The 23,217-nt window shown below is 44.3% G+C and overlaps 1 protein-coding gene across 1 annotated transcript in view; it reads right to left on the bottom strand.

Annotated features, from left to right (window-relative positions):
* Nucleotides 1–22,900, bottom strand: part of FLOT1 (flotillin 1) — a 54,393-nt gene extending 31,493 nt beyond the window's left edge. The window contains exons 1-4 of the mRNA XM_073598919.1: nucleotides 22,749–22,900; nucleotides 6,137–6,182; nucleotides 674–749; nucleotides 404–494 (exon numbers count right to left, since the gene is read on the bottom strand). Of these exons, the coding sequence (XP_073455020.1) occupies nucleotides 404–494; nucleotides 674–749; nucleotides 6,137–6,182 (213 nt within the window). The 5' untranslated portion in view covers nucleotides 22,749–22,900. The remainder of the gene's footprint in view (nucleotides 1–403; nucleotides 495–673; nucleotides 750–6,136; nucleotides 6,183–22,748) is intronic.
* Between the last annotated feature and the right edge of the window lie 317 nt (nucleotides 22,901–23,217).

Genomic DNA, 23,217 nt, shown 5'->3' with positions numbered 1-23,217 from the left:
GGAGGAGGCTTTAAAGCAGAACTTTTCCTTTTGGGTGGAGCTTTAAACACCTTTTTCTTTTGATGCCCCAGGAAAAAAATTTTGCGGATTTAAACAGAAAGTTCAATTATGCTTTTTATGGTTATTCCAGAGGAACTTTTATTCAGTAAACATAGGGGCTTTAATAAATACAATTATTGCAACAATTATAATCATAAGATGTAGGCCGGGTCAGGAAGACACAACAATGGCAGACATAGCTTCTCTACAGCTGGTTGGCTGTTAACCTGAGCATGCATTAAAGAAAATCTGTCACAAGAGAAATCACGTGACTGTCATTGTTGATGGTTACGTCTGAAAAGGCAGGATGCCCACATATTTCCCTCATGACAGTTGTAATTAAGGCGTTCCAGGTTCAACTTACCTGAGCAATGCCAGTAACAGATATAGGGACTCCATGGCGAGTATAGACCTTCTCACTCTTTACATTCAGCGTCAGCGTATTTAAGGAGATCCTAAAGATTCAAATACATGTGTGCAATCAAATTTAAGTTCAGTTGGAGATCTGATAAACAGTCGAATGGTTTAACTCTCAAACTTCCACCAAAAACGAAAATATGAAAACTAAAATATTAGTAAACTGACCCTTTAATATATGCATCAAGAGCAGACAAGAAAATTCTCAATAACTCACCTCTGAATCTGCTGTATGCAGGGCAGGACAAACACACGGCCACCCGCAATCATAACTGGGGGGCTGCGACAGAAGCCTGGAGGGGAAACAATAGCGATAAATAAGTATTATATATATATTTTTCCTTTAGATATTTGCGTAAAACTAATTAGCCCAATGTAGACGATTTTAATAATAGGCGTTAATTTAACTCTTAAAAGGTTCCATGTACAGATTTCATACATACTAGGCAGCGATTTTTACCAATTACATATGCAGGTTTTCTTCCTGCCTAAGAGTGCAGTACAGCGACTGCACAATACGTGAAGCCAGTCTACTAGTCTGTACGTAGATGAGTTTGTCCCAGCTGCTGTTGACTGAGGAAGTAGTAATATACACTTAGGCTCTCCTTGTAGTGGCTACAAATCTCTTTATGGAATAAAGTAATAAAAATCTAGTATAGTAAGCATGTCAAATATGAAATATTTAGCAAATATGAATTCAAATTAAACACAAGCAGCATTACCTTTATGTGCTTACTGAAAAAACACTTTACCTAAAGCACTTTGTTATTTATTTCATGTGTTTTTCAGATCTATGTTAAACTGGGTCATTTTCTTCTGGCACCACAACACCACAGGAAATAAGACCTATCTCATCTGAGCAGATCACAAAATCTGCTTCCAAGAAGACATTCTTATTCAGTGCACATACCAATACACAAAGTGCAGTTACACATAGTAATCAGTCAGATATCAGCCAATTTCAACTCGTTTGTCTGCTAGGAGTTACTGTTCCCTTTACATCATCTTTAGCACTGCATTATGGAGTAAGTATGGATGATGTTAAAGTATAATTAAAAGCGGTTGTAAAGTCACTAATCACAAATGCTGGAATCCCCTCTGTTACAGGAAGATATACTGTGCAGTGTATGAGTTTTTAAAAATTATTCAGAGAAATACCTTATTTTACAGAGCCACTGTGCGTTCACGTAATCTCCCATCGGTCTCTCCTTTGCCGATCAAAGGACTACAGTGGGAGGGGCTGAAATGCCCCTCTGACATCAGCCGGGAGGAGAGCGGCGGGAGGTCACGTGAGTGCACAGTGGCGCTTTGAAATAAGGTATTTAGCTGCATAATTTTTAAAAAACAGACACTGCACAGTGTTATCTTCCTATAACAGGGGGGAATACAGGGAATTTGTGATTTTACAGACACAGCGGAACAGGGGAGTGGTGGGGAGGAGATGGTGCGCACACACACACACAGAGACACAGACTCCCAATCTGGACAGGCAGGGAGGAGGGAGAGGGAGAGACTGCGGGATGACAGAGGCACGTAAACTAACCACGGTATCATGGATCAGCAGCAAAGATTGCCGTGGTCAGCACACTAAGTTGGACACAGGAACAGACAGGATCAACCAGGTATTTTACAGCATAAAGAGGGACAAATTACACAGCACAAACACTGTGCTGTATATCCTGCTTTAAAGAAACAGGATCATTTTTTTTTTTTTTTAGGGTTACAACCACTTTAAAGGCAGAACCTTCAAAATTTGACAAAACATGGGACCCAGGGATTCAATACTCGTCTGCCCCTTAGTGAGTCCTCACCTTTTAGATTTTTCCTTTGTCTTATGCCGCGTACACATGAGCGGACTTTCCGGCATACTTGGTCCGGCGGACCAGAGTCCGCCAGACAATCCGACCATGTGTAGGCTCCAGCGGCCTTTTCCGGCGGACTTTTTCCCAAAAGCCCACCGGACCTAGATTTGAAACATGTTTTAAATCTTTCCGTCGGACTCGTTTCTGGCGGAAAGTCCGCTCGTCTGTGTGCTGGTCAAATGGACCAGATACGACGAAAGGGCAGGGTATTGCATTTTGCGCTCGCTGCAATAGGAAAAACAAATTTTCCTATTGCGGTGAGCGCGGGGCATGCCAGGCCCTTAGGTCTGGTATGGATTATAAAGGGAAACCCCTATGCCGAAAAAACGGCGTGGGGTCCCCCCTAAAAATCCATACCAGACCCCTGATCCGAGCACGCAGCCCGGCCGGTCAGGAAAGGAGGTAGGGACGAGCGAGGCCCCCCCCCTCCTGAACCGTACCAGGCCGCATGCCCTCAACATGGGGGGTGGGTGCTTTGGGGGAGGGGGCACCCTGCGGGCCCCCCCCACCCCAAAGCACCTTGTCCCCATATTGATAAGGACAAGGGCCTCTTCCCGACAACCCTGGCCGTTGGTTGTCGGGGTCTGCAGGCGGGGGGCTTGTCGGAATCCGGGAGCCCCCTATAATAAGAGGGCCCCCAGATCCCGGCCCCCCCACCCTATGTGAATGAGTATGGGGTACATGGTACCCCTACCCATTCACCTAGGGAAAAAGCGTCAATAATAAAATACACTACACAGGTTTTTAAAATAATTTATTAAACAGCTCGGGGGTCTTCTTCCGGCTTCGGGGGTCCCTCCGGTTCCTCTTCTCCGCTCTCTCCAGCCTCTTCTCCCGGTGTTCCAGTTCTTCGGCCGGCTCCTCCGCTGTCTTCAGGCCGCTCTTTCGCCAGCGGGGGTCCGGACTTCTGGGCTTCTTCCCCCTTCTCTTCTCCAGATGTTGACACGACGCTCTCTCCGGCTGGACTGCTCTCTGAGCACTCCGTTGTGACTTTTATATAGGCAGAGACCCGCCCCCTTATGATGTCACAGTCCCTGGGCATGCTGGGACTGTGACGTTTTAGGGGGTGTGGTCATAGGGTGATGTTGACCACACCCCCTAAAACGTCACAGTCCCAGCATGCTCAGGGACTGTGACATCATAAGGGGGCGGGTCTCCGCCTATATAAAAGTCACAACGGAGTGCTCAGAGAGCAGTCCAGCCGGAGAGAGCGTCGTGTCAACATCTGGAGAAGAGAAGAAGAGGAAAGAAGACAAGAAGCCCAGAAGTCCGGACCTCCGCTGGCAAAAGAGTGGCCTGAAGACAGCGGAGGAGCCGGCCGAAGAACTGGAACACCGGGAGAAGAGGCCGGAGAGAGTGGAGAAGAACCAACCGGACGTCGGGAGAAGAGGAACCGGAGGGACCCCCGAAGCTGGAAGAAGACCCCCGAAGCCGTTTAATAAATGATTTTAAAAACCTGTGTAGTGTGTTTTATTATTGATGCTTTTTCCCTAGGTGAATGGGTAGGGGTACCATGTACCCCATACTCATTCACATAGGGTGGGGGGCCGGGATCTGGGGGCCCTCTTATTATAGGGGGCTCCCGGATTCCGATAAGCCCCCGCCCGCAGACCCCGACAACCAACGGCCAGGGTTGTCGGGAAGAGGCCCTTGTCCTCATCAACATGGGGACAAGGTGCTTTGGGGTGGGGGGGCCCAGCAGGGCCCCCCCTCCCCCAAAGCACCCACCCCCCCATGTTGAGGGCATGCAGCCTGGTACGGTTCGGGGGGGGGGGCGCTCGCTCGTCCCCACCCCCTTTCCTGACCGGCCGGGCTGCGTGCTCGGATCGGGGTCTGGTATGGATTTTAGGGGGGACCCCACGCCGTTTTTTCGGCGTAGGGGGTTCCCTTTATAACCCATACCAGACCTAAGGGCCTGGTATGACCTGCGACGGGGCTCGCAAGGTGTCAATCTCGCCGACAAAAGCGTCAAGATTGACTTTCTTTTCTAGTCCCGTCGTACCTGAGTCACGTTCAAAATGAACGGACTTGTCCGTGTGTGGGCAAGCCCGTTCATTCTGAAAGTCCGCCGTAACTCCGGCAAAAGTCCGTCGGAAAGACGGGCGGACATAGCCCGCCGGAAAGTCCGGTCGTGTGTGGGCAAGTCCGTCCGTTTTAAAGTCCGGCGCACCTGGCGGACAAAGTCCGTCAGAAAGTGTGCCGGACCAAGTATGCCAGAAAGTCAGATCGTGTGTACGCGGCATTACTTTTCTTTTTTCTCAGTTCCCGATTTCCTCTTCATTTTTTGGTGACTCAAATGTTATTGCTTTGTCATTGTTACGATTATACTCACAGGAATTTGACTATTGTGTGTTCCTGATTATTTCCCACCCTTCCTACTACTTCCTCTTACAATGAAATTACTAGTTACAAAGCATATCCTAAAGCTAATGCTGTAGCTTACACATGTATTTGCAAATGTGTGCAAACTAAACCCCTTGGTTTAAACGTGAACTGTTAGGCAAGGTCAATTTGGATTGTTGCAGGCTGGCAAGAGAACTGAGACTACTTCTTTATTGTTTTTTTGACATGCATCGTCCTTCTATGTGCTCCTTGCTGCAAAGGCCAGTTATAGGTTGGGGTGGTTGTCATTTGTTTGTAAATGCTGTAATACATTTTGATGCTACTTTGGTTCAATGTGGTTCTAAAATTGTACTTACTAGCTTTCATATTGATGACTGTTCATTGAACTTACACCTTAGGGAGCCTACCAGAGGGATCTCTGATATTAAGATTTCGGTATCTGAGGATTTATTCGATCATTATTCTAAGCATCACTTATGTATTGTACTTATTGTTTTGGCAACCTGAGAAACGGGTTACCTTTTATGCCACATTTTATACTATACTTTTCTCACTTTCAAAAAACATTGAAATATAAAAAGGCAAAACTTTTTTTGTTTAGATTTTGAGTGGTTAGAAACCCCGTCAAGTTTTTATTGCCGTCTTTGTACCCATTAAGAGAATTACTCTCTCCAATTGTCTTGCTCATCAATGTCGTTGGAAACGAAAGGGAGGGTAAATCCAAGATTTTGAACTGCCACCAGAACAGGAATAGATGAGGAGAGGACCTGGGGGTCCTAGTAGATGATAGGCTCAGCAATGGCATGCAATGCCAAGCTGCTGCTAACAAAGCAAACAGAATATTGGCATGCACTAAAAAGGGGATCAACTCCAGAGATAGAAACGATAATTATCCTGCTCTACAGAAGCGGGATCTCTGGAGAAGAGACGCTTGAGAGGGGATAGGATTTCAATATATAAATACCGTATTGGTGACCACACAATAGGGATAAAACTATTTTGCAGAAGGGAATTTAACAAGACACGTGGCCACTCCAATAGTTTAAAAAAACTATTAGATAAGCACCTGAAGGACCGCAACATACAGGGATATACAATGTAATACTGACATATAATCACACACACATAGGTTGGACTTGATGGACTTTTTTCAACCTCACCTACTTATGTAACTATCTTCCTATGGAGACACATTCTCCTGACATCTCTTTCAGACAGGATTTCCCTCACATACCAAAAAGAAGAAGGTCTTACTTCCTGTTGAGTCTACAACCCAGGAAGTAAGGGGAAATCTCCCTAATGGAACACAGGTGGGGGGGGGGGGGGACTGACAGCAGTTTACCAGCTCTTATTTTATCCAAAACATTTTTTGTAAAGTTTTGGCTTTTGATATAATTTATACAATATGAAAACAGGAATCTGAATTTGAACATGAGCAAACAGAACAATAATCATCATCATCCTTAGAGCTGTACCTGATACCACCATGGCCTCATTTGGTCCACACGTGTAAAACACCATCTAGACGGAAAAGAAAAGAAGGTACATAAAATTAGTATATCTTAAAATGTATGAAGCAATTTACAGTGTCTTGAAAACATATTCGTACCCCTTGAAATTTTCCACATTTTGTCATGTTACAACCCAAAACGTAAATGTATTTTATTGGGGTTTTATGTGATAGACCAACACAAAATGGTACATAATTGTGAAGTGGAAGGAAAATAAGTTTTTTAATTTCTTTTTTTACAAATAAATATGTGAAAAGTGTGGCGTGCATTTGAATTCAGCCCCCCTGAGTCAATACTTTGTAGAACCACCTTTCACTGCAATTACAGCTGCAAGTCTTTTTGGGGATGTCTCTACCAGCTTTGCACATCTAGAAAGTTAAATTTTTACCCATTCTTCGTTGCAAAATAGCTCAAGCTCTGTCAGATTGGATGAAGAGCGTCCATGAACAGCAATTTTCAAGTCTTGCCACAGATTCTTAATTTGATTTAGGACTGGTCATTCTAACACATGAATATACTTTGATCTAAACCATTCCATTGTAGCTCTGGCTGTATGTTTAGGGGTGTTGTCCTGCTGGAAGGTGAACCTCCACCCCAGTCTCAAGTCTTTTGCAGACTCTAACAGGTCTTCTTCTAAGATTGCCCTGTATTTGGCTCCATCCATCTTCCCATCAACTCTGACCAGATATCATGTCCCTGCTGAAAAAAGCATCCCCACAACATAATGCTGCCACCACCATGTTTCACGGTGGGGATGGTGTGTTCAGGATGATGTGCAGTGTTAGTTTTCCGCCACACATAGCGTTTTGCTCTAAGGCCAAAAAGTTCAATTTTGGTCTCATCTGACCAGAGCACCTTCTTCCACATGTTTGCTGTGTCCTTCATATGGCTTCTCGAAAACTGCACTTTTCATGGCTTTTATTCAACAATGGCTTTCTTTTTGCCACTTTTTCATAAAGGCCAGATTTCTGGAGTGCACGACTAATAGTTGTCCTGTGAACAGATTCTCCCACCTGAGCTGTGGATCTCTGGAGCTCCTCCAGATTTAAAATATAAATAATAGTGCAGCGCTCAGTGTAAAAAGTGAAAAAATAATACCATGCAATGAACAAGTATTAAATCAATAGATATGACAATAAAGTCATAAAACTGTGAATATGCACACAAGAGACAAAAAGTCCAACAAAAGAAAATGGTGAATTCCGTGCTGTGATCAATAATGCAAAAATGATGGATGTATAAAAATTCAATGACTTCAAAATAAAAGTTCACTGAAAGATAATCCACCAAGAAATTGAAATCCTTGAGAAGAAGATGACGATACCCATGTGAAGGCACAATAGAGAGAATACTTGTCACTGGTTTGTGCAATCCACCACCAAGGAGTAAAATGGGCACGCTTACCAGAAAGTGTGGACTCATATACTGGGTTGTAATGAGTCAACCAAGCATATATGGAGGCAATACCTCAACCTTGTCCAGCTGTATCAGATGGATGGTCTATAGACACCCTGTCTCTGGTTCGATGGAAAAGTTCCACTTTAAATGAACAAACTCTCAATGGGCAGCAAACCTCAAAAAGGAAGGCCGTATGTATGTAGGGAATAAACGGCCACACATAATGTAAAACAGCAGGGTGTCACACTGGCTCTCTCTTCTCCTCACAGCCGCATCCTCCAGAGGAGCTGTGCCCACATTGCATGGGTTAACAGTTTTTTATGGTCTAGGGCAGGGATATGCAATTAGTGGACCTCCAGCTGTTGCAAAACTACAAGTCCCATCATGCCTCTGCCTCTGGGTGTCATGCTTGTAGCTGTCAGAGTCTTGCTATGCCTCATGGGAGTTGTAGTTCTGCAACAGCTGGAGGTCCGTTAATTGTATATCCCTGGTCTAGGGGATTGCAGAAGGGAGATGTGAGGACAGCAGGAACAAGTGCTTGAACTTCAGACAAGCCCTAATGCATGAAATTCAAACCTCAGATGAGCCCCAATGCCTGAACTTCAGACCTCTGATCATTCTAAATTTCTGCACCTTCAGACCCCAGATCAGCTCCAACTCCTGCACCTTCAGACAATCCCCATATCTTGCACTTTCAGACATCAGATCATACCTGATGTAAGGAGAGTTTAAACAGAAGGAAGATGGGTGTAAAAGCATGCTGGTGGGCTTTTGTTTTTACTCATCTACATCTTTAGCCTCGGACTGCAAATTGCTTTGCGTAATGTCAGAGGGTTGGGCTATGGATAAGGCCTTGTAATCGACAGCCTCGTAAGCTGTCAATTTATATCATATTTTTGTGACAGTGGAGTTTTCCTTTTCTGAGCCAAGAGGCACATCTACACAATTTATACATAGTCTTTTATTGAACAAAAAAAGGGAAAAAAAATAAAAATAAAAAGGATATACATCAATAGGGCATTCAAGACAAATATCAAGAATATCATACAGTATCACAAATAGGTGTCTTACAATGACATCACCTATGCTATACGTCTTAACACGAGATATCCCTTTCAGCACCATTAATAACCGGTTGTATTCTTCTGTTGAATATGCTATGCCGTTATAATTTCTACCCCTCCCCACTATGGACATTCAGTGTGGAGACCAACAGACAGAGATCAAATTCTGCTCTTTTCCACTCACATGCAGGTTTCGGGCGCCTTAACCCCTCTATCCCATACCTTTTCGTACTTTGAAGGGCACCCTCTATGAGAGTATATAAGTTTCTTGTAGGGTAAAACATTATTGACTTCCACCATACAGTGTGTAAGCTGCGGGGGACTAGGTCTCATCCAAACTCTAGCTATGACCTTCCGTGCAGAGAAGAGTGCTTCATGTAAAAATATTTTAGTACATTTATTTATCTCTAGGTCAGGGAAAATCCCCAGGAGGCATGTTTTGGGTTGTAGTGTTATAGGGGAACCCATTGTGTCATGCAGGAATCGTACCACCGATATCCAAAAGGCCTGGATCTTGGGGCATTGCCACAACAGATGGAAAAAAGTGCCCACAGCTTGATTACACATTGGGTAATTTGCGGACTGACTGCGTTTGTATCTGGAGTGGCGTGAGGTAAGATCTGTGCATTATAAAAATCTGGGTTTGACGATCTGACAATTTGGGAGATACCAGTTTGCACGTGTCTAAGGCATCACTCCATTCTTCATCTTCCATAGAGCCCACCTCCCCCTCCCACCTAGACTGTAAGGAGTAGGCCGAAGTGTTTGCCTGGGGGAGCGTCAACATCATGTACAATTGAGAAATCAACTTTTTAGGGTCATGGCATTTTATTGCTTCTCTTAAGGAATTGTTGGCAAGGGTAAGATCGTCTAAGGGGAACTGTGTGCGGAAGGCGTGGCAGAGCTGTATATACCTAAAGAACATTTGATTCGGTAACGTGAATTCAGATTTTAGTCCGTCAAAAAAGTCTTCAGTTTACCATTACAGGAGATGTGAGACAAGTAGAATATTACCCTCGAGCTCCACATCTCACTATCAAGGATAAAGTTGAATTCAGAGAGAGTTGTGTTGTGCCACAGGGGAGTGAAGTCATGTATTGCTGGTAGATGTAACCTATCCAAGGCTAAACTCCAGACCCGTCTAATAGTGGTACAATAGGGATCTCATTCGCCCTTCCCTTGCCTCTCGTTCCTCCTGTTATCGCCACTAAGGAGTCTTGGGTTGTCCGTGACACAGGACACAGAAAACAGAGAAACCTTTCTCTGTCCACCTTGTCAATATGAAAGATTTGTGACAGTTGAGCTGCTAGATAATATGCATCAAAGTCAGGTAGGGCCGTTCCAGCAAGGTCTTTGGGATCATTTGCCTGTTGTTGCCCCATATAAACGGTTTCAGGATAGTTTCCAATAATTTGAAATGCCTGAGCACTAAGTACACTGGTGAATGCCAGATCATGTACAGGATTTTTGGCAATAGAGCTATTTTTACGAGGTTTATGCGGCCCATCACTCCCAGTCCATATCTGTGTCTTCTGCTTAAGCATTTCATAAAGTGGAACTATATTGAGTGAGACGTAATCCGCCGGGTCCCGAGTGGTCCGTATTCCCAAATATTTGATGGCATCAACTCTCTGTAAGGGTAGCATGGCTCTATCTCTGGGCTGTGGGAAGCTGTCAAGGGGAAGTATCTGGGATTTGTCTCAATTGATCTTGAGGCCGGAAAATGTGCCAAATCATTTAATCAAGGCTAAGGCCAGCGGTAGGGAGTTGCCTGAGTCATCTAGGTACAATAAGGTGTCGTCTGCATATGTACTAAAGGTGAGATGTGGGGTGCTGCCCATGGTAAACAGATATTTCCTCTCATCTCCTGATCTGCACTAGGACAATAACACCTACAATCTTATTGACTGCTATGTGCAGCGCTATAGTAAATAATGATGATTTAGTACCGAGATGTAATTAACCTACATCAGGATAAGTGTTGCAAATCACCAGCACCTGCTTGACTTCAAATATCACTGTGCTCCCCTGCAATAGAAACACTCCTCTCACTACTGGTCTGTAGTTCCCGCAATTCCATGACTGCACAGGTGCTTTCGGAATGCCACAGTTATGGCCACAGTATTGCACCTGGACAATCTTCCAGAGACCCAGTGCTTATCCAAAACCCCCATCATGAGGATGTTGTTTTGCTACTTGATAGAAGTGTCTACCGGTGCAGAAGCAGCAGCAGGCAATGGCAGCGTGGCCACAAAAAAAAAAAAAAATAGTAAACATTGCATGCCTGGTCATGGATGCCAGGGGTTGCCAACCCCCAATTTAGAGGTAAATGAAAGGTTTTTCATTCCTGTGTAAATGAGCCCCTGCTTGTTAGAACCATATATTTTCAAAAGTATGTTCTGACTGCAATGGATTTGGATTTCTTTATTTTTAATCATCCATACATATGAATTGATGGGCCTTGATCTGAAATAAATTTCCGTAGATATTGTTTATAAACCATATTTAGATTTGCTTCATAGCTCTGAAGAAGGTGGGATTTTTAAGCCCCCAAAATGTTTTGCATGTTTTCTGTTATGAATAAGTTCAGTAATAAAATTGGACTCCTAGATCCTTTGTCTGACACCCTCATTAGAGACTTTGTACATCTGCTTGGTTATGGCCACCTTAAGACATAAGAACAAATAGTGGAAGGTCCCAGAATGTATTAATCAAAGACTGCTATGCACTAGTTTATGCAATAGAGGATTTCTTCATATTTACAGTTGGAAAATGACAACCACACTGCAACGGTCATCTAGCAAGGAGATGTCCTGTAATCCAACTATACCCTGTTCTGCAATGATGAACTGGCTCCAGTCTGCATTTACCACTGGTTTCCTGCCCAGCAGATCCAGCAACAAATCACTGCCATTAAGGCTTGCCTCTAACTCTCTCATGCCTAACACAGGGAAAGACATCTAACAGTAAAAATGTAGAAGTGCAATGTTTAAATTTTATGAACTTCAATGGAAAATGCATAGCATGGAAAATGCATAGCATGGGAATGCAGCCTTAAACTATGGCACTATACAGTTACAACTATCCAAAGTTCCTGCGACGTATGCAATAATGAGGCTGCAAACAAAAAAAAAGATAAATAATCTTAATGTCACACTGTCTCTGGGCAACACAAGGAACCCAAAGCTTGAAATTTCCTAATCTTGATTGCTACTGTTCCTGTAGCACCTTGGGTGTCTGCATACACTCTGTACATATTAAGACAATACAAATATGCATGTTTGCACGCCAAATATATTAGAGAGACCATGTCATGCCGAGTCTTGTAGGGCTGAAGGGATAGAAGAAAGGAATCACAGCATTCATTTGGGGCATAGACATCCAACAGTTCTGGATGTGTCAGCTACAAAAGAGACTGATGAAAGATAGAGTGCTGGAATGGAGGGAAGGTAGGAGGCACAGGCCACCAGAAAGGGGATTATTCTGCTTTTGGATATAATTAATTAAAGACTTGACAGGTTCTCTTTAAGCCTTCCCGTGGTGTGGGAAACCCTACGATCCGTGCGCATTTCCCGCACTGCATTAAATTGCACCGCCCATGCGATCTGCAGCGGGTGTCAGTACAATCTTACGACACCCCAAACACGGTGCATTTGCCTTCATCAGATCGCTTGGCATAAAAATACCATGTGATCCAGTTGCAGTGTGGTTCCAAAATTGGTGCATTCACGACTTTGGTGCGATGCGGTACGATTTAAGCCCAGTCTAAGGGTACGTGACAAAACTTTCCCTATCACAATTGAAGTGAGCAAACTTAAGGGTCAGAAGAGTTTGGTTTCAGTATACACTTCACCTTCTTAATCTCTCTGTGTGCTTTGTGACCATCACAAGATCTTCACCCAATGTGACTTCTTATTTCACAACCTCCTCGTGTTACAATGACTGCTTGATGTACAAACATTTGTATATTTTGCAGTTAAAGGAAATACACAGACACTGGTGGAGTCAAGCTATGATTTTTTTGAAGCTGTTACTGCGTTCTTTTGTTCATTTTACCAATGCGCTCCTCGTCCAGTCCCCCTGCGTGCGCTCCTCGTCCAGTCCCCCTGCGTGCGCTCCTCGTCCAGTCCCCCTGCGTGCGCTCCTCGTCCAGTCCCCCTGCGTGCGCTCCTCGTCCAGTCCCCCTGCGTGCGCTCCTCGTCCAGTCCCCCTGCGTGCGCTAGTAGCAGCAAACCAAATAATTCCTGCCAGAGCGTGGGAAGAGATGGGTGGATGTTACTATGGCAACATGAACCAACAGGTACATGTTGCCATGTGGCAGGATTGGTGGTGCTTATGCTGCCGTTATAAGGGCAACAAGTAAACCAAATTATTCCCCGCTACCATGAGATTGGTGACGGAATCATTTGATTAATATTTTGCCATAGTGGCAGCAATGTGGTGCCACCAATCTCATGCATGTGCATACTGCACAGTTATTCTCACCTAAACAAGGAAGTACATGAGGCACAAGCAATAAAAAATAAATAAAACCTATATATAATGCAGTTTTTATGCACCACACATCAACAAGGCGGTATGGCGTGAACAGGGACAAAAATGACAATTGTTTTCTAAAGGCCCTTGTGATGACCCTCTATGGCTCTGTTCAGATCAAACACAACTCAATGGACAGTCTGAATGAGCAATTCATAATATTAACCACTTGCCTACTGAGCACTTAAACCCCCCCCTTCCTGCCCAGACCAATTTTCAGCTTTCAGCGCTCGCACACTTTGAATGACAATTACTCAGTCATGTAATACTGTACCCAAATTAATTTTTTGGCCCTTTTTTCATACAAATAGAGCTTTCTTTTGGTGGTATTTGACCACCGCTGGGTTTTTTATTTTTTGCGCTATAAATGAAAAAAAGACTGAAATTTAAAAAAAAAAAACAAACAAATTTTTCTTAGTTTCTGTGATAAAATTTTGCAAATTATTAATTTTTCTTCATAAATTATGGCCACAATTTATACTGCTACATATCTTTGGTAAAAATAACCCAAATTAGTGGATATTATTTGGTCTGCGTGAAAGAGAGTCTACTAGTTGTGGTGCAAATCATAAAAAATTGATCACACCTGATGTACTGATGGCCTATCATTTCTTGTGACCCGAACAAGCCAGGAAAGTACAAATACCCCCCAAATGACCCCTTTTTTGAGAGTAGACATTCCAAGGTGTTTAGTAAGATGCATGGTGAGGTTTTTGATGTTGTCATTTTTTCTCACAATTCTTTGCAAAATGAAGATTTTTTTTTTTCCCACAAAATTGTCATTGTAATAGGTTATTTCTCTCACATGGCATGTATATACCACAAATAACGCCCCAAAATACATTCTGCTACTCCTCCCGAGTATCGCGATACCACATGTGTGGGACTTTTCTTTTTTACAGCCTAGCCACAGAGAGGCCCAACATGCAGGGAGCACCATCAGGTGTTCTAGGAGCATAAATTACATATCTAACTTGTTGACTACCTATTACACTTTTGAAAGTCCTGGAGTACCAGGACAATAACACGTGACACTGGTGACAGATGGCACTGATACGTGGCACTGATGTGGCACTGATGACAGATGGCACTAATACGTGCCACTGATGACAGAGGGCACTAATACGTGCCACTGATACGTGGCACTGATGACACGTGATACAGATAACAGATGGCACGTGACACTGACATGTACTGGGGGCACTGTGTTCACTCACAGATCTGCAGCACAGGTTGCTCTCCCTCCTCACACGTGATCTCTGTGTGAGGAGGTAGAGCCGGCAATGAGAGATGATCTCATACTTTTACACTTGAGATCATCTCTCATTGGACACGCCGATCGAATGCTAAATGGCCGCTGTGATTGGCCATTTAGCATGATCTGTGATTGGCTGTGTCCAAGGGACCAACACATATTTTCCCCGATGCGCCCGTGGCGGCGCACGGGGAAGGAGTAAACAGGAGGACGTCCAGGAACGCCCTCCCGGAAATTGAGTGCTGCGCTGTGGCTGTCTATCGGCTATAGCGCGGGTGCCTAGTGGTTAATGAGTTAGGCCCCTTTTACACGCTATTGTAAGCGGCGCTTTACCGTCGGTATGCGGCCGCTAGCGGGGCGGTTTTACCCCCCGCTAGCGGCCGAGAAAGGGTTAAAAACCACCGTAAAGTGCCTCTGCAGAGGCGCTTTGCCGCGGCTGCCGTGCCATCCCATTGATTTCAATGGGCAGGAGCGGTAAAGGAGCGGTATACACTCCGCTCCTTCACCGCTCCGAAGATGCTGCTAGCAGGACTTTTTTTACCGTCCTGCCAGCGCACCGCTCCAGTGTGAAAGACCACGGGGCTTTCACACTGGAATCAAAGCAGCGGCACTTTCGGGTCGGTTTGCAGGCGCTATTTTTAGCGCAATAGCGCCTGCAAACTGCCTCAGTGTGAAAGGACCCTTAATGTTAATAATGATTAACATGGTCAAGCAAACACCGGCTAACAACACTATCAAAAATCATGAAGTCCATTTAAGGTCACTGGAGTTACATCCTGAAGCTTGTTCTGTACAGACACACTGTATAGAACTTACATCCTGCAGGGTTTCCATCTCTGAGTAAAGCTTTGTACACCCCACCATTAAATGAGCAACATACAGAGGAAGGCGAGTATTCTCTCTACATTTTTTAGCAATTCTTCTACTGGAATGTTCTTGCTAGTGTGACACAGGCCTAAGAACTTTTTTGAGACCATGGCACAAACAAAATTATATTTTGTGGTTAGTATGCTTCCAGTTACTGATACAGCTCACAGTGTATTATGATTTTATCCTCAGAAAGAACCCATTAAGCTGCCCATAGATGGATATAAATTGGTCCAGTTCAGCAGGGACCAGCCAAATTTCGACCCATTTATGGGCATTGTGGTTGTATAGAAGTCCATTTCCAACTGGTTGTACAGAAGTCGATCTATACAACTGCCTTGCTGGAAAATTTCCTCTCAATCACCGCTGCAGGCTATAGCTAGCAGTGCCAATCAATGTACTCTAATGGCAGGGAACTCTCTGGGAGGATTCCCTTATCTAGCTCCAATGTGAAGATGGGGGAAATTGGTTCAGTTTATATCATTCAACCCGCTGGTTGAAAAAAATTAAAAAAAAAAAAAAAAGACTGATATAGCAGCCATGGCTAGCTTAAAGCAGTAGTAAACCACATGTGGTTAAAAAAAACAAACAAACAAAAAAATATCCTGCAAGGCAATGTCATAATTTGCTAGTATGCATTTCATACTAGCACATTATGAGAGACTTACCTTAGAACAAAGCCCTCCAGCACCGCGATGTCACCGCTAAGAGAGGGCTGACATCTTCCCCCGGTCTTCCTTCCTGGTTCGTGGCCTCTGCAATGGCGTCATCCCCACTCCCGGGAGCCGCCGCGTAGCTTTGTCACCAATCACATTTGAATTTCCAAGGCAGACTTGAATCTGACTGGTGTCTGTGAGAATGACATTTTTTGTGTCCATCATAGGTACCTTAGTGCCTGCAATGGGCAGAAAAATACTGAATTATGGCCACTAGATGGAGCTGACAATCAGAGGAAATCTGTTTGACAGGCGTGCAAGGACAGTTCAGGAATTCCTTAGGGAAAACTCACATTTGCACATGAGTCCATACAGTCGTTGCATCAACATTGATTAACACGGGCTACCAGGCCAGCATGATTCTAACTGTGGGGGGGATGGGACTGCCTGAGTGGGGAGAGCGATCGTGTGGGTGGACTGAGAGGTCGGAGCTCCGCCAAAATTTATTTATTTTTTTTTAAAAGTCAGCAGCTACAAATACTGCAGCTGCTGACTTTTAAAACATGGACACTTACCTATCCAGGGCGACCGCGATGTCGGCACCCGAGGCCGAACCGTCTCTCGGTCCTCGGGTGCTGTCGCCTCCATCTTCAGTAAGGGAATCAGGAAGTGAAGGTTTGCGGCTTCACTTCCCAGCTCCCTACTGCGCATGCGCGAGTCGCGCAGAGCAATACAGATGGTCCCTGCTGTCTCTGGGACCCGTGTGTTTCCCAGCAGACAGGGGGGGGGGGGGGACAGGAAGTGGCGTAAATAACTGCAGATTCTGCGGCTATCTATGCCGGAAGTGGGTACAGATACCTGTAATATACAGGTATCTGCACCCCCCTCCCCCCTGAAAGGTGCCAACTGTGACACCGGAGGGGGGGAGGAATCCGTTGGGTGGAACTCCACTTTAGTATGAACAACAGATCGCTCTCCTCACCCCAGACAGCACGGAGATCTGTCTGTTTACATTGACAGATCTCCATTCTGTCTCTGTGTGGAGCGATCGCAGGTGCCCGGCGTTCACACGCGCATCCGCTCTGGCAGCGCGCATGCGCCCCCTAGTGCCAAAAGGCAAACCGACGTAAGGTAATGTCATTTTGCCCAGGGGTGCCAACCTGCCGCAGCACAACTGCGGCGGCTGGTCGGGAAAGGGTTAATGAGGTACATGGGGGCGATACCCTCTCTTGCAAATACAGGGTAAAGAAAAAGTTTACACACCTAGGAGAGGTGGAAATAATATTAGGATACTTTGAACGCAAAAGGTATTCTGGATATTTTCCTTACAGACAAGAATACCAGGAGGGTTGAATTTTGGATGGGATTTGACTAATTTCTATGACTGAGCAAATGTCCTGAGCCATTTACCATCTGTGTGTTTATATTCATTGATCATGACGACTTAGCAAATACATTGGAATGGGGTTGTCATACCCAGGATATGTTCCTTCTTTTGATAGAGGGAAGTTCTGTATCTTTTAAAGTTCTTCTGGTTTTTACTAATTTTTTGTTTTGATTTTTTCTCCCCTTTTGTTTTCCCTTTTTTTCCCCTAGTATTATCACAATATGCATCATATTAATTCTTCATGTTTTTTCTTTTTTAGATACTACTTTATTTATATTTGTGGATCACATCAATATTAAAGTAGAGGGCCACCCTAAAAAAAAAATTGCACCAAAAATCTGCAAAAAAAAAAAAAAAAAAAAATGAAACCCTTGTTGCTAGGCAGTCTTCCTAATCTGCCTCTTCCAATTCCACGGCGTGTCCTGCTCCTCGGTGAGCGGCCCCGTTGCCTTCTGGGAACTGTGCGAGTTCCCAGAAAACCACGGGGCCATTCACAGAGCGCCGCGCCGCTCACGCGTGTGCAGTAGGAAACTGGCAGTGAAGCCACAAGGCTCCACTGTCCGTTTCCCTTAGTTAGGATGGTGGTACCGGGACGGCCTCGGGCGGCCGACATCGCGGGCACCCAGGACAGGTAAGTACTTATTTAAAGTCAGCAGCTACAGTGTTTGTAGCTGCTGGCTTTAAATTTTTTTTGTTCATGGCCGGAACCCCGCTTTAATTGCTGTGTGAGCTTTAGTGAGAACAGAGAATGAAAAGCAGGAATCCAATTGCTGAAGTGATTACACCTGTTTTTTCTGCTAATTTGCATGTGATTTTTTGTATATTAGTATGCTGATAATTGTATTCTTTGTGGTTTTGACGAAGCACGCTAGTTGTGTGAAACGCGTTACCCTTTTCTGCCTTTCGCTATATGCCTGTACATCTGTTTTCATGATCTCCTGGAAATAAGTGTATTGCATCGCATTGGGAGTGCGGCTGTTCCTTTCGTCTTCTCTACATTTTCATAATTATGTTCTGACTGCAATGGCTTGGTTATTTTTTTTTTATTATTTTTTTTTTTTATCTATACATATGAATTGATGGGCCTTGATTTGAAATGAATTTACATAGATATTGAATATTTATAAACCATATTTAGGTTTGTTTCATAGCTCTGAAGAAGGCGGGATTTTTCAGCCCCTGAAATGTTTTGGCCGTTTTATATTTTCCCGTTATGAATTATCAATTATACAAAATGGACTCCCAGGCTCTTTGACATTCTCAGACTGTACATCTGCCTGTTCACAGCCACCATATGAACAAATAGTGGAATGTCCCAGAATGTATTGAAGACTGCTGTGCACCAGTTTATGCAACAGAGGATTTTTTCATACTTACAGTTGGAAAATGAAACAACCACACTGCACCTAACTGTCATCTAACACGGAGATGCCTTGTAATCCAATTATACCCGATTCTGCAATGATGAACTGGCTCCAGCCTGCATTTACCACTGGCTTCCTGCCCAGCAGATCCAGCAACAAGACATTGCCATTAAGGCTTGCCTCTCACTCTCTCATGCTTAATACTGGGAAAAGACATCTAACAGTAAAAACGGAGAAGCGCAATGTTTAATTTTTATGGGTTTCAATGGAAAATGCATAGCATGGGAATGCAGCCTTAAACTATGGTACTGTGCAGTTACAACTATCACATGTTCCTGCAACGTATACATTAATGTGGCCGCATGCAAACAAAAAATAATGTTAATGTCACACTGTCTCTGGGCAACACATGGAAGCCAAAGCTTTACATTTCCTATTCTTAATTGCTGCTGTTCCTGTAGCGCTATGGATGTCTGCACAGACTCTCTGCACATTCAGACAATACAAACATATTTGCATGCCAAATATTTTAGAGAGATCATGTCACTGCTGAGTCCAGTAGGGCTGATGGGGTAGAAGGAAGCAATCACAGCGTGCATTTGGGGCATAGACATCCAACACTCCTGGATATGTCCGCTGCAAACGAGACTGATGAAGGGTAGAACGCTGGAATGGAGGGAAGGTAGGGGGCACAGGCCACCAAAAAGGGGATTATTCTGCTTTTGGATATATTTAAAGACCTGACAGGTTCTTAAGCCTAGGTTCACATTAATGCTGTGCAGGAAACCCCACAATTCGTGTGCGCTTCCCGCACTGCATTTAAAATCGCACTAACCTTGCGATCTGCAGCGGGTGTCAGTACAATCTTAACGACACTCCAAACACAATGCATTTGCCTTCATCAGATTGCTTGGCACAAAAATACCATGTGATCTATTTCCAGTGTGGTTCCAAAATTGGTGCATGCATGACTTTCGTGCGATGTTGTATGATTTGAGCCCATTCAAAATGAATGGGTTCAAATTGCACCGCACTGAATCGCATGTGAATTGAACAGAAATGCGGTGCAGTTCCTGTGCGATTCACATGCAGTTCATAGTGTGAATGGGGAAAACACAATGTTTCTGTAGTTGGACTTTGCACACTTCCTTTTTAATACTGATGACTAGTTTAATAAAAGCAACAACAAAATGTAAACTCAACAACAGATCTCCCATGTCCAGCTGCCCGCAAATAAAAAGATCGCTGGGCTCTCATCATGGTAGCTCAGATTATTCAATCTCTCATGTTTGTTTACACGGTAAAGAGAGATGGGAAGAGTTTTGAGTTGCCTGGTCAATGTTCCTACAAACAGCATATGGAGGAGATCAAACACTCCTAAAGACACTAAGGCCCCTTTCACATGGGCTGTCCGATCAGGTTTGCCTGTCTATTTTTTCAGGCAGACCTGATTGGACCACCCATTCACCCCTATGAAGCGGCGGATGTTAGTGGACACGTGTTGGAAAATGAAACAACCTGTCGGAGTCACGTTTCTCTCCTCGGATGAAAGCAGACCGCCTGACCATTTCCATCCGATCCGATAGACAGATGGTAAATAGGATCACCATCCGTCTGGATTTGGCGGACAGGATCGGAAATCGGCTGACATCCGCCAATATCTCCGATCCTGACCACCAAACCCAGACAGATGGTGGTCCTATTTACCATCTGTCTGGCAGATCGGATGAAAATGGACAGGCGGTCTGTTTTCATCCGATCTCCTCAAAGAGGAGAGCGGGACTCCGAAAGGTCCATCTCTGCACAGTGAGCGGAGACGGACCTGTAATTCGCCTGCTCAGCGGGGATCAACAGAGCGATCTGAGCAAGCAGAGTCCATCAAATGGATCCGCCCCGCGTGAAAGGGGCCTAAGCGATACCTGCTACAAAAGAAAACATCCAGATCAGGATGACCATCTTGTATCCAAGGGTACCTTAAATCGGAATTCTGGGGAAAAAGAAAGATTTAGTGTCCCTTCCCACTGCAAGGGTTAGCTGCTTGTTTTGCCCAGGGGGTGATAAATAAGGTAATATTTTCTGTGCTAGAATGACAACACTCACTCATTGTACCTAGAGAGGAGCATCGTTGTCACCCTAGGTAAATACCCCCTCCTCTTCTACAAAACATGAGGGAGCTCTGTAGTCCTAACTCTCTTCCTGATAACAGTGTTTAATATAACACTGCAGAGTGCACAGGGCAGCATTGACTGTGGGATGATTTTTTTTCTTTTGCAGTTATCGATAAGTCAAAATGCTTTTCATGGTATATTTAGAGAGGAATTTCAAGTGGTTGTAAAGGCCCAAGGTTACATTCTATGCATGAAGGTAAAAAACCTTGTGTGCCGCAACCCCCACAGCCCCTCTTAATACTTACCTGAGCCCCATCTCGACCCAGTAATGTGCACGAGTGCAGCAGCTCTCCCGGGTCCCTTCCTCCTCATTGGCCGAGACAGCAGCAGCTCCCACTACTGCTAACACAGCCCAGGATCCAATGAGGAGAGAGCAGGGGCAGGGCCGAGCCACACTCTGCATAAGAATGGCCACACAAAACAGCGGATCAGAGATGAACCTGCTTGCTGTGGGGGCACTCGGCAGGAAGGAGGGGCCAGGAGGGACCAAGAAGAGGAGGATCAGGGCTGCTCTGTGCAAAACCATCGGCTCTTCTTAATGCCGTAGGTCCCGGTGCCGCCATCTTGGCCATGGAAGCTGGCTGTGAATTCCTGAGGAACCACAAGCGGCTCTGTGAATGGTCCCACAGCCTCCTGGGACATGTGACATATCCCGGGAGACTGCAGGAGGCACAGCAAGCAGCGTCTACTTTGCCTAGGCGAGAATTGTGCAAGTGGGAGCAGGTACCTATCAAAATCTATACTCAACCCCCCCCCCCAAAAAAAGGCCAGCAACTCAGTTTCATGCTGGGGGAGGGGAGTGAACCAGAACTATTTCACTTTAAGACATTATTGTTAGTGTTTACACACCCATTAAAAAAATGTGCAACATGCAAAGAATGCCTCACTTTTTTTGGAAGAAAACCAAAATATCAGTTTACACGCAAAAAAAAAAAAAAAAAAAAAAAAAAAAAAAAAAAAAAAAAAACTCACAACAACCAGACTACCAACTCTGAAAAAAATAAATAAATAAAACGATTGGCCATATTGTGCAATTATTTCCCATCACTATATGGGGTCCATTCACACTAGCTCACACTCTGGTGTGTGTTGCGTAAGATCAGTGAGATGAGTTTTTACAATGCATTGCACCGTTTATTTTATTTTTTACTTTTACTTTATTTTAGTGTCATAAACTGACATTTTTCGTTCAACTCGATGTACCGCAGCGCATTGCAAAGCTCTATGGTGCATAAAAATGCATATATATGTGAAAGTCGCTTCAAATGTATGCTGTGAACACAGTACATAAAAAAACTATTGTTTTCTATGCCCTTGCGTTGAGTCAGCGTTGATCTATGTAGAATAGATGGTGTAAACAAGCCCTCATCCTTCCCCTTCACATTATCCATCACTGGATGTCTCCTCGCCCCTCAATAAGTGCCAAACATAGATATTTTCCTGAATTTCCACATAATAAAATAATCTTCCAGCCATCTGAATGTGCCTGGATATCCGCCCACCCTTCTAGATCAAATTATCTGCTGATAAGGAGCAATGTGCTAAGCCAACAAGCAAAAAAAAAAAAAAAACAATAAAAATAAATAATAAAAAAAAGGGGGGGGGGTGTCCTTAAATATTCTGTAAATATGGACTTTATATTATTTTAATCAATATATTTTGTACTGTTAATGAGATTACTTTTAGATATATATAACTACATATTATATAATAGATATAAAACACACAAATAGCACATGAATGTTTAGTAAACACACCCAGTATAGGTCATACACCCAGACACAGCCCTGCATACATTACAATACACAGGCACATGGCTGACTGCTGCCATCCAATCACACCCACACACATATATATCTATATATACACCCCACACTGCACCTTGCTGAGCTCTGCACCCTCTTAGCAGATTTCTGGGTCCTCTGATGATTATTCTTCGATGTCTTCCTCTCAGTGTTTTCCTGTTCTGCGTCTGCTCCACCCTGTCCCCCTCCTCCACCACTCACACTAATGGCACAGGACACATTAATGGGTATACCATAGAGACGTGGGTTCGGGTCGCAGCGCCATCTAGAGCCTACAACTGCTAACTGCAACAGTGTGCTCAGGGGGGATTTCCACCCTTCCTTTGTTGATAACTCTCCCTTATTTCTATGTGTTCCGTCAGATTAGGCGACCCGTCAGAATGTGTAACAGGAGTGACGTTCCGTCGCCGCCATCTTGCTACACCCTGCACTCCTCTATAGTAAGCATACACTGAGGAGGGGGAAAGCGGACATTTTGTTACACCCACCGGAGTTTTGCATTTTACACTTATTTTTAACAGTAAACTGAGGCATAGCTCCCAACT

The sequence above is a fragment of the Aquarana catesbeiana genome, linkage group LG09 (genome assembly GCF_042186555.1).
Source record: "Aquarana catesbeiana isolate 2022-GZ linkage group LG09, ASM4218655v1, whole genome shotgun sequence".
Lineage (NCBI taxonomy): Eukaryota > Metazoa > Chordata > Amphibia > Anura > Ranidae > Aquarana > Aquarana catesbeiana.
The sequence above is the reverse complement of the archived record's forward strand: the minus strand, read 5'-3'. Positions and strand labels throughout refer to the sequence as shown.